At 45.9% G+C, this 15,023-nt stretch overlaps 1 gene segment (V, D, J or C); it reads right to left on the bottom strand.

Moving 5' to 3' along the window:
• Positions 1–5,060: 5,060 nt before the first annotated feature.
• On the bottom strand, positions 5,061–8,217 carry LOC142861011 (immunoglobulin heavy variable 3-74-like). The segment is given in 3 exon segments: positions 5,061–5,351; positions 7,701–8,011; positions 8,115–8,217. Coding segments are annotated over 3 exon segments (648 nt in total).
• Between the last annotated feature and the right edge of the window lie 6,806 nt (positions 8,218–15,023).

The raw sequence follows: 15,023 nt of genomic DNA, 5'->3' as shown, positions 1-15,023 counted from the left end.
GGAAACCATCCAATGGCAGAAAAGAATGTGAGACAGAGGACATGGGGGTGGGTTGAACCCACAGAAAACCCAGAGCCTGGGTAATGGCATCAGTCCACGCATGCGAGAGAGCTCTCCTGATTCAACCCCCTTGTAAAGATCCCAACACCCAATACCATCCCATTACCAAATAAATGTCAACAAGAGATTTTAAGGGGCATTCAAGCCATGGAAAATTGGGTGGTGGTGACCTGTGCAAGTTCTCACTGCATTTGAGCACCAGCTGTATGCGTTACCACCACAGATGTCTCCATGGTTTCCTGCCCTCATCACTATTATCCCAGCAGCACCCACTGGCGACCCCTGAGAAGGCGCTGAGTCACCCTTGGCTCTGGGATCCCAAGGGAAGCCTCTGCAGCTAGTGAAGACCACGAGTGCTCACCCACCCACTTCTGTGACAGGCTCTCTAATGCCGACATTCCACCAAAGGGGACACTGCCCTGTTCCTCCGGAGGGTGGTCACTCTGTGGAGTCCTGTTCAGTTCCTCACTTGTGCACTTCAGATCTCTGACAGGTCCAGCAACTGTGAGTTTGTGGATTTTCTTGCATTAACCATGGTTGCCAAGGGAGAGAATTCATCTTGCAGCTACATATACCAGAAGTGGGGTGAGTGCACATGTAGTTGTTTTTAAACAAAGGTTCTTTGACACCTCATTTCTTAAGAATTAAGTTAGTCAAAAATGTTGCCTGAACTTCATGATTTATCACACTTTCTTTTATAAATCACATATTACAAATGCTCTTAATTTATATTTGAAGATAAGTGTTGCACTATCTGTCATCAATCTCTTTTATTTGGCTAATTTCTTGTCACCAGGTAATAAAAGCCATTAAGTTAACCCAAATCTATGTTACAATAGTTGTGCATCATAAGTTCATGTTTTCTCTGCTTCCTTTCCTTTTGCCGAAACCCACACCCTCACCCCCAGGTCGTCTACCAACCTTGCCAGAATACAGTGGGCCTGGTGTGTGTTTCCACACCAGCTCCTCTGGATTGACAGCACGTGTGTTTTCCTTGTGTATCTCCTGAGAACACTGTGTGGGTGCTGCTTGGAGTCTACATGCTGGGTGCTCCCATCTAGGACAGTTCCCCAGCTCTCTGATCTTGCTCAGTGTCAACAACCAAAGCGTCTTTTAACAGAGTTAAGGGGGTATTTCTGGGCTTAGAGGGAAGTAAATCCCAGAGCCTTGCAGAGCAGGAGCCTCCAGGGGTGGATGTAGAAAAGGCAAGGGGGGAGGAACTCAACCTGTCAAGAACGCAGGAGAAAGCTGCCCCCCCTCCCTCCCCCTGTTTCCTTCCTTGCACCTGCCCTCAGCTGATGCCTGGCAGAAGTGGCCCAATGCGCCCCCTGGTGTCCTTCACTCCCCTGCATAGGAGGTTTGTGTCTGGGCTCACACTGAAGTCCCCTCACTGTGCCTCTCGCACAGTAATACATAGCCGTGTCCTCGGCGGTCAGGGAACTCAGCTGCAGGGAGAACTGGTTCTTGGACGTGTCAGCGGTTATGGAGATGCGGCCTTGGAAAGCTGGGTTGTAGCTTGTGCTTCCTATCCAGTACCCCATCCACTCCAGTGCTCTCCCAGGACGCTGGCGGATCCAGTGCCAGTAGTAACTGGTGGTGACAGAGCCCCCAGAGACAGAGCAGATGAGAGACAGGGTCTGGGAGGGCGTGACCAGTCCTGGGCCCGACTCCTGCAGGGTCAGCTCAGACAAAACACCTGGGGACAAAGAGAGTCACAGTGAGTGTGCCTCATCCCACAAGGAGGCCCATGTAAACACCTGGAGCCCCCTAGACCCTCACCCAGCGGAGCTGCCACCAGGCAGAGGAGAGTCCACAGTGTCTGCATGGCTCTGCAGGTTGAAGATCACCGTGCTGGCCCAGCCTGTGAGGGGGATTTGTTCTGCCTGCACCCTGGGTGATTTGCATGTGAGTCCCGGAGGGTACAAGAGGCAGAGCTAGTGGTTCCTGTTGACCCATTGCTGGGAGGTGTGGGAGCTGCTCAGTCTGGGCTGGTGATGTGTGAGTAACCCTGGCCAGCTGCTCTCCTGCACTGAGGTGGGAGGGTACGGTCCACAGTCTCTGAGCTCATGAAGGAAGTGTTTGGGGATTCTCTGATGTTCCATCATCAGGATGTGAGTTCTGTGGAGAGACTCTGCTAGATTGGAGTGTGAGCTGTGGTGCAGGGTCCAGAGCAGTGACTGCCTCTCTGGTTGGGGCTGTGGTCTACCTCTGCACTGATACAGGGACCTCCATCTTCAACAGTGGGAAATAGAAGGAGCAAGGTCCATCGCTGATATAAGAGAAGCCTTCATGTATGTCACCCTCCCTGCAGGATCTGGGCCATGTCAGAAGTCTGAGAAAAGGCTGCAATCAAGTGTAGGTTGTACAAGAAGGATTTAGAACTGGATAGAGGGATTCAGTGACTTTTGCAGGTGCTTAACATCATGGGATATGTCTGGGGTGGAAAGGGGGCACCCCACTGGACAGGAAGGCCACCTGACCTCCCTGTGCTAGATGTGGGACTCCCACTCAATTTCCAGTGTCGGGAGTCCAGGGAGCGACAGTCAGACCATTACTGCCAGGGACTGGTTAAATGGATTTCTATTCAAACTGAGCAATATAAGATTCTTAAAAACAATGACAGTACCCCAAACTGGATTCCAAAATAAAAATAAGACAGCTCATTTGAAAGTCTTTTCACAAGTCATGATGTGGTGAGAAAATGCAAAGTTTCTCTATTTTTGTTTTTTTCACTTTGCAGCTCATATCCAGATATAAAAGACATACAAGTAGTCAAGGAAGAAGTAAAATTGTCCTTGTTTGTTGTCTACATCATGTAGAATATCCTAAAGACTCCACAAAAAAAACCTGTTAGATCCAATATTAATAGATGAATGCAGTAATGAATGTGAATAAAAATGAACACGGAAAAATCAGTAGCATTCTATATACAATCAGTGAACTTTCCACAAAATGAAGAGACCAATTCCATTTATAATAGCTAAGAAATTTACAATAATTAAGAATAAGTTTAGCCCAGGAGATGAAAGACCTGCACAATTAAGTCTATAAAAATTTCATGAAAGAAAATAAAGAGAGACTCATGCATAGAAAGACATCTATGTTGATGGACTGAAGGAATAGATAATGTTAGAATGTTCATGCTGTTCAAAGTCCTTTGCATATTCAATGCAATCTTTTCCAATATTTCAATGTAATTTTACATTATTAATAAAATAACACACAACCCTAACAACAACTTAGCAGTAGAAAACATGATGAGAAAAAAGAACAAATTCAGATGCATCACACTACCTGCTTTCAAACTATACTACAGAATGAGGGAGATAAAACTGCACAGCACTGGCATAAAAGTGCATAAAGTCAATGAACATAACAGCGCATAGTTCCCAGATATAACACCTAGAATTTACAATCAATTTCTTACTGTCAATTTTGTAAGGGATACACAAAAATGAAGGATGGCCTGTTTATAAATGATATTGGGAAAATTGAATATCCACATACAAAATAAAAATGAACCTGTTGTTGCACAATATGCAAAAATACACTGAAAATGAATTAAAGATAAGCATACAACCTGAAATGGTAAAACTTCTTGAAGAGAATATTGGCCGGGGGTGTGGGGTTGTCTAACCGCACAGCATTCACCTGGGTAATGCATTTTTAAGTTTAACCCCCAAATCCAAGAAGACAAAACAAAGTCATCAAACGAGATTGAATCAAACTATAAACATTCTGTGGAAGAAAGGGGACAATTAAGAAAGTGAAGACAACCTACATACTGGGAGGAAATATTTGCAAGCTATTAATCTGATAAGGGGTTAATATTCATAATATATAAATACATGTAAAAACTCTATAGGAAAAACCTAATCAATGACAACATGAGCAAGAGATCTTAGTAAACATTTCCCAAAAGAAGAATTATGAATGACCCACAGATATGTGAAGGAAATGTTCAATATCACTGTCTATTAGGGAATTGCAATCAAAACCTCAATGAGTTATCATCTCACTCGTGTTAGTATGGTTATTATCGAATTGATGAAATATAACATCTGGCTAGGATGTGGAGAAAAGAGGACTCTTGTGCTGTTTGTGGAAATGCAAGTTAGTACAGCCAATAGAGAACATGGTATGGGGGTTCCTTGAAAATCTCACACTAGAATCACCATAGGATGTTGCTATTCTACTTCTGGGTATTTACCCCAGAACATGTGAACTCAGTATGTCAAACATATGTGTGCAGTCCCGTGTTTATTGCAGCACTCCTCTCAGTAATCTAGGTGTGGAGTCAACCTGCACGTCCATCAACAGATGGGTCGATACAGAAAATGTGGTCTATACACGATGGCACAATGGAATGCAAGCCACTCAAGGAAAGAGAGAAAAGAAAGAAATGCTGTCATTTGTGAGAACATGGGTAGAACTGAAAAACATTGTGCTAAATGATATCAGCCATTAGTGGAAAGACAAAGGCTCCATGATTAAAATATAATTTATATGTATGGAATTTCAAACACTAAAAGTCATAAAAGCAGGGAATAGAAACGTGTTACCAGATGCCGGGGCGAAAGGAATAGCGGGATGATGAGCAAAAGGTACAAAGCCTCAATTAGGATAATTTTTTTGAGGTCTATTGCATTTGGTTGTGAATATAGCTAAAATAATTTATTTTGCATCCCATAATCTTTAAGAGAGTGATGAAAAATGTTCTGAACACAAGAAATGAGTTCATTAGGTCGTGGACGTGTTGACTAGATGGATCTGGTGATTCTACCTCGCATTCAGCAGTCACACCCTCAGTGTGCCCAAACCACACACAGGACAACGTGTGGATTCACAACAGTAAGAAACACCAACAGGAGGTGGATTCGCAGCTTCCTAGGGTGGGGTGGCTCCCGGTCCGGAAGTGACCCTGTGCATAGCGTTTCCTGGGGCAGTGATCTCCCTCCGGGTCAGGCTGGGGAGGCTGTGTGGCGCCCTCACGTGCACAGCTACCTCAGCCGGTGCGCCAACTCCCCGTGCAGAGTCTGAGCTCCAGTGTAGACACAGCCGGAACCCTGTGCCAGCAAATGCGCAGCACCGTGAGCTCTGTGGCAGATGCACTGTCGCGGAGCCGACCAGCCAGCCGCGAGGTCCCCAGGGACATGCGACACAGAGGGAGCCACCGCGTGGGGGACCAGCAGGGTTGAGCCCAAGGGCACCAAGCGCATGTGCCAGAGCACTCGCCAGAGAGCGCCCCCTGGTTTCCGGCGGCCCCAGCTCCGCTGCAGGTCCCAAGGCACCTGGAGTGGGTACCGCAGCTCAGACACAGAGGCCTCTTAACTGCCTCTCCCTTGGACACAGCAGAGTGTCTGGAAAAACAGCCTGGACCTCAGGACCCTCTCCTTGAGAGAGGACTTTGATGAACACAAATACTCTCAGTGCTACACACACAGCTGGGGAAGCTGCTCAGCTACTCGTATGATGGTTGAGTAACCCGGTCTTCGTGAACAAACCTGCATATTCTGCACTGTCCATGTCTTCTCATTGCCAAGTAATTGAATTCAGTGAACATGTTTCCCCCCAATTTCTGGTGGAAAAACTTCATGACTTTTTACAATAGAACTGTATCGCTAACAGTTTGCGGAAGAGATGTGCTTATCAGGGTCAGAGGAAAACTTTCTGCTGCAGGAAGCAGGTTCCCTCTGACCAACCCCTGAAAGCTGCAGTCAGAGTCCACATATCAGTGAGTCCTGGCATGTGGCTGTGATCTTATGAGTCAGTCCTGGTGCCGAGCACAGCTCCCTTCTGAGTAGCTGTGTGACCCTGAGGATGTGGCCTAACACCCATGAGCTTCACTCTGAAAGATGACGATGGGGAGTAAAAGTGATAATTTAACACGTATGCTATTACAATGATGTTGGCATTGTTAGATATTCTCATCCCCTCCAGTAGTGTCATTTCCTTTCCTAGGATCCACAAAGGACCTGGGTGATCCTCACCTCTGATGGCCCAGGGAACCCCTGCTCTGGCCCTGCCCTGACATGTCACACCTGTGAGGCTGGGGCAGGTCCTGCACTCTCAGCAAAGGGTCCTCAGACACACCGACTCAGTCAGACCCTGTTGTCTCTGAAAGGCCCTTTCCTCCATATCATTTCATGAGCAGAGCATTGGACACACCCTAGCTGAACCTGGATGATCAACCATATTAGTCAAGGAAATTTAGTAATTACCTTCCTCTCTGAATGTAGGTCATAGGAGAATCCCCTGAGGTTGAATGAGACAAACTAACAAGACAAATCTTGGCTTCCCTGGTACCGATCTAGAGCTGGGCTGAGGTGCTATGGGACAGTGGAGGGGAACAGATAGACCCAACATCCAGAAAAAGGTGAAACATGACTTGCAAGGTGGTCACTGAGCCCATGATTTGAACAGATGTAGAACAGGCTGTCCTGGCCTTCAGGGAGTTGTAAGTCTCACACTGGTTCCTTCCAGATAACGATGGGTATCAGCGTAAAAACAAGAAATGATTTTGCTTTCCTCAGGAAGGAGGAGAACATAGGAGAGGGCAGTCAGGAGGGGAAGAGGGGAGAAAATGAGGAGACTCTTGGACAAAGGACCATCTGGGGCAGGCATTTCACACTGGAGGGACAGGACTGCAGGGTTCTGTGTTGTTCTACTGTGGCCACAAGGACACAACTCACACGGAACTTGTTGCCACCACAGAGCGCTCAGCACACTGAGGTTTCCTTCTGCAGGTCTGCCCGATGCCATAGGTGTTGAATGTGACTCTGTGAGAGTCTCAGTGGACATATCCTACTTTGGCAAGTCTATTTTATTCTATCTGCTACTAATGGCCACTTGCATTTGCAAAGTGAATCCATGCCCAGGTGACAGCAGGAAGGTCCCAGCAATGATGGTGAGGCAGTCACATCAATCTTTCCCAGGTCCCACAGGAGCCACAGCCTGGACCACACCTGAGCTACAGGTAAAGGATGTAAGCCCTGGGATTTAGACACTGAGACCACATCCACCATTATTATGAGGGAAGAAGGAGAAGAGAAAGATGTGAAAACAGAAACTAGACAGAAATAAAATGGACTTGCAGAAACAAATACAACTGAATCAGTTCTGCAACAGGATTGTACAGTTCTAAATGAGGAGAGAACAATTTGAAACCTTAGGTTTTATGAGACACTGACCTTGGCCAAGGTCCCTACATGTCCTAATCTGAATCCCAAAGACTGTTTCACTCAGAGAGTCCTGCTGAGATCTGTGCACTGAGTCCGGTTGAAAAATCCTCAGCAGGTTCCCCTGGGCTTCCTCAAGACTCTGATCCAGTTGAACACAACAGGATCATTTCTTCCCATGCGACTGAATTCTGCCTTATGTCCAGGTGAGAATGTTCATTTACTACAAGACATTTCTAATTCAGATGCTACAGTGACAAGCACAGAGCCACGAAAGATAGGTCCAAGGATGAAATTTCCAGACAGGAAGCCCCAGACTCTGGCAGGAAACCAACCATTACTGTCCACTTGCACCTGCCCCTCAGCTCTTTCTCAGGCTTCCAGGGTCCCACACTCCCCCCTGGTGGCCCTGCATGTCCCCACAGGAGGTTTGTGTCTGGGTTCACACTGAGGTCCCCTCACTGTGTGTCTGGCACAGTAGTACACGGCTGTGTCCTCGGCTTTCAGACTGTTCATCTGGAGATACAGCGAGTTCTTGCTGTTGTCTCTGGAGATGGTGAATCGGCCCTTCACGGCGTCTGCGTAGATTGTGCTACCACCATCAGGATTAATGCGTGAGACCCACTCCAGCCCCTTTCCTGGAGCCTGGCGGACCCAGTGCATGTAGTAGCTGCTGAAGGTGAATCCAGAGGCTGCACAGGAGAGTCTCAGGGACCCCCCAGGCTGGACCAAGCCTCCCCCAGACTCCACCAGCTGCACCTCACACTGGACACCTGCAAACACAGACACATCCTGGTCAGAAACGGTGACACACATCCTGTTTCTCTCACTCACATCCACTCAGACACCAAATATCCCTAGTTCTCCATGAATTACCTTGTAACAGAGCAACAAGGAAAGCCCAGCTCAGCCTAGTCTCCATGGTGAGTCTGTGTGTTCAGTCCTGATCACTGAATGGGGACACTTGGGAATACCGGGGCTGGGGCTCCTCTCCCAGAGCTGCAGGGTATGGGCTGGGCTGGTTTTCATCAGCAGACGGAGGGCCCTATTTGCATGTCCCCTGCTATATAGCATGTTCTGGATGGGGAAGCCTGAGGGAAGACAGGGCCCAGAGAAAAACTGTGTGCCTTTACTGTGAAAACAAATTGACTCCTATTCACTTATGAAGTTTACAAAAACATACAAACCATGTGCTGTAGGTGTGAACTTTCTATGTATTTTACAGATGTAAAAGTAATCTGAGGCACATATAGAAGTTGTGAGATATGTCCAGGAACACATACCTGGGAAGAATTCTTCTCATTTTTCTGGCCTGTGATGCCATCTTTTGAACCCACTGCACAGGAGAGCTGGACATTTCCAGGGAGGTTTCTAGAACCCCATTTCTAGAATAACAATGTAAAGCAAACTTCTTGCCTCTATTTTTTTCTTAAAAATATGTAAAAACCTTGAACAGACAGGCTGAATGCAGGTGTACTTTCAAGTACCTAAATTTCAAATTATTATCAATTTTTTCACCACTCCTTCTCCCAAAAATCATCTACTAATTGTTCATATAAAGTTTAATGAGACATAGTTGGTATGCAGTGGCCTTAACATAGTTAAAGTGTACAAGTGAAAGTTGCTGACATCACTGTTGCCCTGTCCGTGATATTGTGGATATTGAGTTCCCCCAATGTTTAGAGTTCTCCTTATAAAATCCCTCCTTGTTTCCCCTTCCCTCTATCCCCATTTTCCTGGACAACTGCTAATATAGTTTATGTTACTTCAGCTTGCACTTTCTAGAATTTATAATAGTGGAATCATGTATCAGAGGTTTTTTGCTTATTTTACTCACAGTGCATACTGTGGATGCAGCCATGCTGCAGTGTGCATGAAACTGTCATTGTTGTTAATGATGGGTAGTGTTCTAATGGATCATTTACAAAAAATACTTGTGTATTAAGCTACTGGTTAATGTTGTGATTGTTTCCAATTCCATAATATTATGGATATAGCTTCTCTTCACCTGGAAGAAGGAGGCAGCTCAGAAAAACCTCTTCTTACATCAACCAAAGCAATAGCAACACCATCACCATCTATAAAGGATGACTGCAGAAGCTGTAGATGAGCACATTTTATTTAATATTTCAGGTAATTGAAGTTATATGACAAACAGGAAACATGAAATCTGCAGAGAGACCCATATTTGAGGGGAGAATTAGGGCGAGAGCATTAACTTATAGGCACAGTCCTCCAGATGGCATGTGGGCTAGGACAAGACTATACTGGATATAGATATTGGATTGCCAGAAGCTAGATTTAATAAAGGGATTACAGTTTAAATTTTCCAGAGGTCACATGTTTGGGAATTCCTGTTCTATTTCCTTTAGGTCATTTCCTCCAGGTTTGGGAAGACATGAAAAGGTAGTGCCCTCACAGATGGTTCTGTCTGAGAGTGAGGAGAATAGGTTTCTGAAATGCATTCATACCCACCACCCTTGTCTCCTGTAGATCTATAGAATTACCATTCAAGGGACAAGAGTCAGAAATCAGTGTCCTAGCCCTCTGGGAAGTGTCGTAGGAAATGGGGATGGAAGAGATGCCACCAACAAAGTTATGCTCAGAAACATAACTCCTCTCTATTACAGGAACAAAGGTTTGATCTTCAGGGATAGGCAGCAAATCGGGAAGCTGAAGGAGCTCATAGAGAACTGCTCCAGCTGTGGGAGACAAGAATCAGGAAAAGAAAGACGCTGAGATGGGTATGAGGGCAGCATCACCCCTTGTGGGGGGCAGGACAAAATGCAAGGCTACAGTGCATTCAAGGGACACGATGCCTACCTAGGAATCTGGCTAAGGGAGGAAGTCAGGGAAGGCGACATCAGGTCAACCTCTTTCATGACATCAACAAGTGTCAGGCAAATGAAAACTCAAGACTACCCTGGGCAAGCAGAAACAGATTGTCTCTAAAATATGGGGTGTAAACAGAAAGCCAGCAGGAAACACATTCTATGTATCAGTGGAGGTTTCTAAACCCATTGGTGCTCATAACACAGAAAACCTTCAAAACTTGGAGCCACTTCAACAATAAATTCCAAATGGAAATCTGACTAGAGTCACACAAATTTCCACAGCACAGGCTTGGAAAACATAAGGTGTGGATATATACAGGATAAAAAGTACATGAAATAAAATAATAAGTCAATGGCAACCATAAAACAAGTATTTCTAGCAGTCAGTACAAATTATAGGGTGTCCCAAATCAAAAGTCAAACTCATAATGGAGAAATTAGAACAATGAGGTTTTTACATGACATATATTAGTACTGTCTTAATTAGAAAATGCAAAGGGAGTATGTATTATTAATGTGTTAAAATATTGAAGTGAACATAATTCTACTACAAAATAAGGTAATTAACTTAGGTAGAAATATGGGGATTGTAAGGAAGAGTGAATTGGAAAGGCATTGAGTATTCAGGAAGAATTCTCGAATAGTCCTTGAACAAACAAACTAGCTGGTTTGTCTCATCTTTGAAAAGTTATCATGGAGTTGAAAATAGGTGCAAGGAACTACACCAGCAAAATGCAAAGGAAAAGAATAGTGAAGACAAAAGAACATTAGTACCAAATAGTGTCACATGAATGAGATTGGAATCCCAAAGGTAGAAGGAAAAGACCAGATATGGAAAAATATATTGAAGAAAAATGGTCACAAATGTTCTAAACTGAATGACAGATATAAAATCACAGATCCAAGAATGTAAGGAGAAACCAAATATACACACCTGCTGCTGATAAATACTTGTGCATATGCAAAAACTAACACTTATGTCATGGGTGGACTTATGTCCACTTGCGAGACACCCATTTCCTCTATGTTATTACTTTAATTAACTTAATGGAATTTATTTCTATTTGTAGCATGTGATAGTTATTCTAATCTTATTCTTGTACGTGTATGTCCACCTATTCCAACACCAATAAACAAATGTATTTAAACATAACATTTTGTTAAAAACAGGGGGGAGAAGGGGAAGGGTACGCACTTTCATGGTGGGTGCAGGGCGCACCACTTGAAGACTGGACACGCTTGAAGCTCTGGCAGAGCAGGGTGGGGAGGGGGACAGGGACAAGATATGTAACCCTAACAATATTTGTACCCACAGAATTTGGGAAAAAATAAATAAATAAAAAAAAACTGAATGAAAATTCCATCCATGGCAAACATTGAATTGGAAAGAATGATGTCATTGAGTTCTAAGCTCTGCATTGGTTTACTTACCATGACAATAACCATCTTTCTAAGCCCTGGGGCATACCAAGAGTTCTCATACCCCAGGCTGCAGGTTACACCGAGGCAGGGCCTCGGTCCAACCTCTCACCTTGGCAGGAGCCCTGCATCTGGCTGACAGGATATGCCCAAGTCTATCCATGGGGTGCAGGTACACACTTATGAGCTCCTGACCAGCCCCTAGCTCACACCCCCAGGGAGAGCAGATGGTGCTCACTCTGCCACACCAGGTTAAGCAGGTGGATGGGGCAGTATTTGTCCTCCACTCAAGAGACAAGAGCCAGAGGTGGGGTGCTGCCAGACAGACCAGAGTGCTGTGGGGAGGATGGTCAGCTACAGGAACGCGTCTGGCTTCAGTGAGAATGAGGAGAAGGAGCTGATTCACCAGTCATGCAGGAGAGACAAAGGGCCCTGAGCCCCATTGTGTGGATATCCAGGTGGTCCAGGAGGTTTGACAGAACAGTGAGGAGGAGGAAACAACTGAGGGTGGACGGCTAGGATCCAGGTGAAAGGGAAGTCACACTGAAATGATGATTCTTCTCCACACAAGGCAAGAGAAAGGCACGGGCTAAGCAAAACCCCAGCACTTGCAAAGTTGTCTATTCAGAGAAGTGTTTGCTCCTGAATGACCAACACAGCGTAGCAAACACAAAACCCTTCCAGACACCAGTGCATCGATTACAGATTACAGGTGGCTGATTTCATACTTCAAATATTGTACTCACAGTTTATGGATAGAAGGAAAGTGAAAAAAAATTAAGGCTTAATTTTAAATTGAATTCAGATCATAAGTCATCCCATTTCAGATGAACGAGACCAGGGCATTAAAAGAAAAAAAAAAACAAAAAACCCTGGACTCCTGAGGAAGAAGAGTGACAGGCAGAAACAGGAAACTCCAGGGTCTGAAAGGAAACCTCAGTTTCCCTCTGCTCAGACTCCTGAGCTGGGAAATGAGCCCATTTGTGGTCTCCAGCTGGGGTATAAGCATCTGCCCCTGATGTCCCATGGGCCCAGTGTCCTGCGTGCTGCCTCCTGTGTTCTGTGTTGCATCATGTTGTCCAAGAGGAAATATTTTGTTGATTTTCAGACTTATTCAAAACTGTTGATAATCAGTGTACATTTGGGGACTGGAGAAAGTGACTGTAAGCCACTCTCTGCCTTTTGAGCAGCTGAGAATATTTTCTCTCATTACCACAAACATATATAACTCAGAGACTGCAGAGGAATGCCCAGAATGGTGAACTCAGAGAAGTTCCCAAGAGGAAACCATTATATGGAGAGGAAGCCACGATGGGGACAGGAAACCAGCCCTTACCCTCCACCTGCACCTGCCCCAGAGAAGACTGTGCACAGTGGTTGTTGGCACCCCTGTGGGGAGATTTGCCCCTGATCTCCAACGTGTCTTGCACAGCAGTACATGGCCACGTCCAAGGCCTTCAGTATGCTCCACTGCAGCTTGGCAGTGCTGATGGAGTTGTCCACGGATATGGTGACGTGTCCTTGGACGGATGGGCTGCAGTGTGTATCTGAGTCACTAGGACAGATCATCTCCACCCACTCCAGGTCCTTCCCAGGCATCTGGAACACCCAGCTGATGTGGTAACTGACAAAGCTGTATCCAGGTGCCTTATGAGAGATTGTCAGAAACTCACCAGGCCTTTCACCTCTGCCCAGACTGCACCTGCTGCACCTGTGTGCAGACACCTGTGTGGGAGATGCAGGACTCAGATCAGGGGCTCTGTCCAGCCCACTCCCTGTGGGACCCAATCCCTGGCCTGGGGATGACATTCAGGTACAGCCAAGAGGAGAGCAAAGACACTGGCAGATCCCATCATAGAGGACAGAAAGGGTGGCCGTGAGGCCCTCTGCTGAGTGCTGAGGGAGATCCACTGTGCAGTGGGTTTAACTGGGATGTTCCCCACTTAAGTTTGCATCTGCCCTGCCCTGCCCTTCCCTGAAGGGGAGACTCCCAGGGTGCACAGCCCAGCACCACTAGGGCAGCAAGGGCTGAACTGAACCTCCTGGGAGGCAGGAAAAGGTCCCAATAATTCCCACAACCTCCCCACAGACTCTGGTTCAGGTGCCCCCAGGACTCAGATCAGGGCTCCATCTTGCTGCCCCTTCTCTGTACCCTGTGAAGGAGGCTGTCAGAATCTAAATAGAATCACATATGGAGGAAAGGAAAACAACCTATAGGATGCAGCCTGGAGAGACTGTGAAGGGAGGTGTTCATGCATAAATTCCACATAACAAGAACTGTCACTCTTCTTCACCAACTGGCGATTTTCACATGAGGGTGAAAGGGGCATGGGCACCCAGCTGGAGGTGATGACAGTTTTTCCAGCCCTCCAACCATCCTCACCTTGCTGATTTGCAAGACCAGCACCCATGGCATTCAGGGCAAGTTGCTGCAGTCATCTGGTCTACTGCATTTCCACATTCCTGCAAACAAGCATGAACAGGAGACATGTGCTTAGATTTATGAATGTTGGCAGACTGGGAGGAATCACCATTGCTCCAACCAACATCTTGTCATGCTGCTTTATACGTTTGTGTCGACCCATCACTGTCCTCTTAGCTACCTCTTTCCCTAGTAACCACGTAAAGAGCCCCACCTTGCTTGGATGAGTCCCTTCCTTCTCCCCTGCATCTGTTTCATTCTCCTTTGTATCCACCCTCTTCCTTAGTATCTCTGAGGTCCAGAGGGAACTCTGAGTGGAAGAAAAACCTACAGTACTTCTAAGGCATTTCCCTGATCTTGCACAGTAGGGGTAACTGGAGGGCAGAACCAGAAGGGCTTCCCTGTGTCCCAGCCTTCTCCCGTGGCCTGGACAACGTGCACAGCATGTGATGCAAACCCCAACTCCATAAAGCCACATCAGCAGGACTTGGGTACATAGAATCAGTTCATCTGGAGAGTCCACTTTGCTCTTCAAAGGAAGTAACTTACCTTACAGGGTCAACAGTCTGTTATTTCCTCTATCAGGTTAGTTATCCCACCAGAAACAAAGTATCATGTGTTGGGATCACCTCAACCCACCCATGATGGCCCTATTGTAAAATGTCAGTGCACCATCCACACAAATACCTCCTCAGTCATGTGGGCACAAAGCCAAGGAAATTATGCCAAACTTTTCACTCCCACAGTCCCTTAGTAAATATTCCTCAGGAACCTGATGAGGTCAATTAATGACATGAATCACGTCATAAAATGATACAATTCTTTCATGCTACTACCTGGATTAAGTACTTTAATGGTTTTCCCTCCCCTGCCTTACACATGGACAACCTTCTTCGACACTGTGAGCCAAAGTAGTTTTCTCCAGGACAATTGTCCATCTTGATGGTGGATCGGAGCCTTGTAGCCACAGCTAAGTGTGCACAGGGTCAGGATAGACAGCAAGTTTGTTGCGTTCATTCCAGCTATTATTAGTACATATACAGATTGCATATTTAGATTATTTCTGATTATCTCTACAGTGTCTTTGTGTTTGTGAAATGAACTCCTACA

The sequence above is a fragment of the Microcebus murinus genome, chromosome 6, assembly GCF_040939455.1.
Source record: "Microcebus murinus isolate Inina chromosome 6, M.murinus_Inina_mat1.0, whole genome shotgun sequence".
Taxonomy (NCBI): domain Eukaryota; kingdom Metazoa; phylum Chordata; class Mammalia; order Primates; family Cheirogaleidae; genus Microcebus; species Microcebus murinus.
This window is presented reverse-complemented; position numbering and strand designations above follow the sequence as displayed.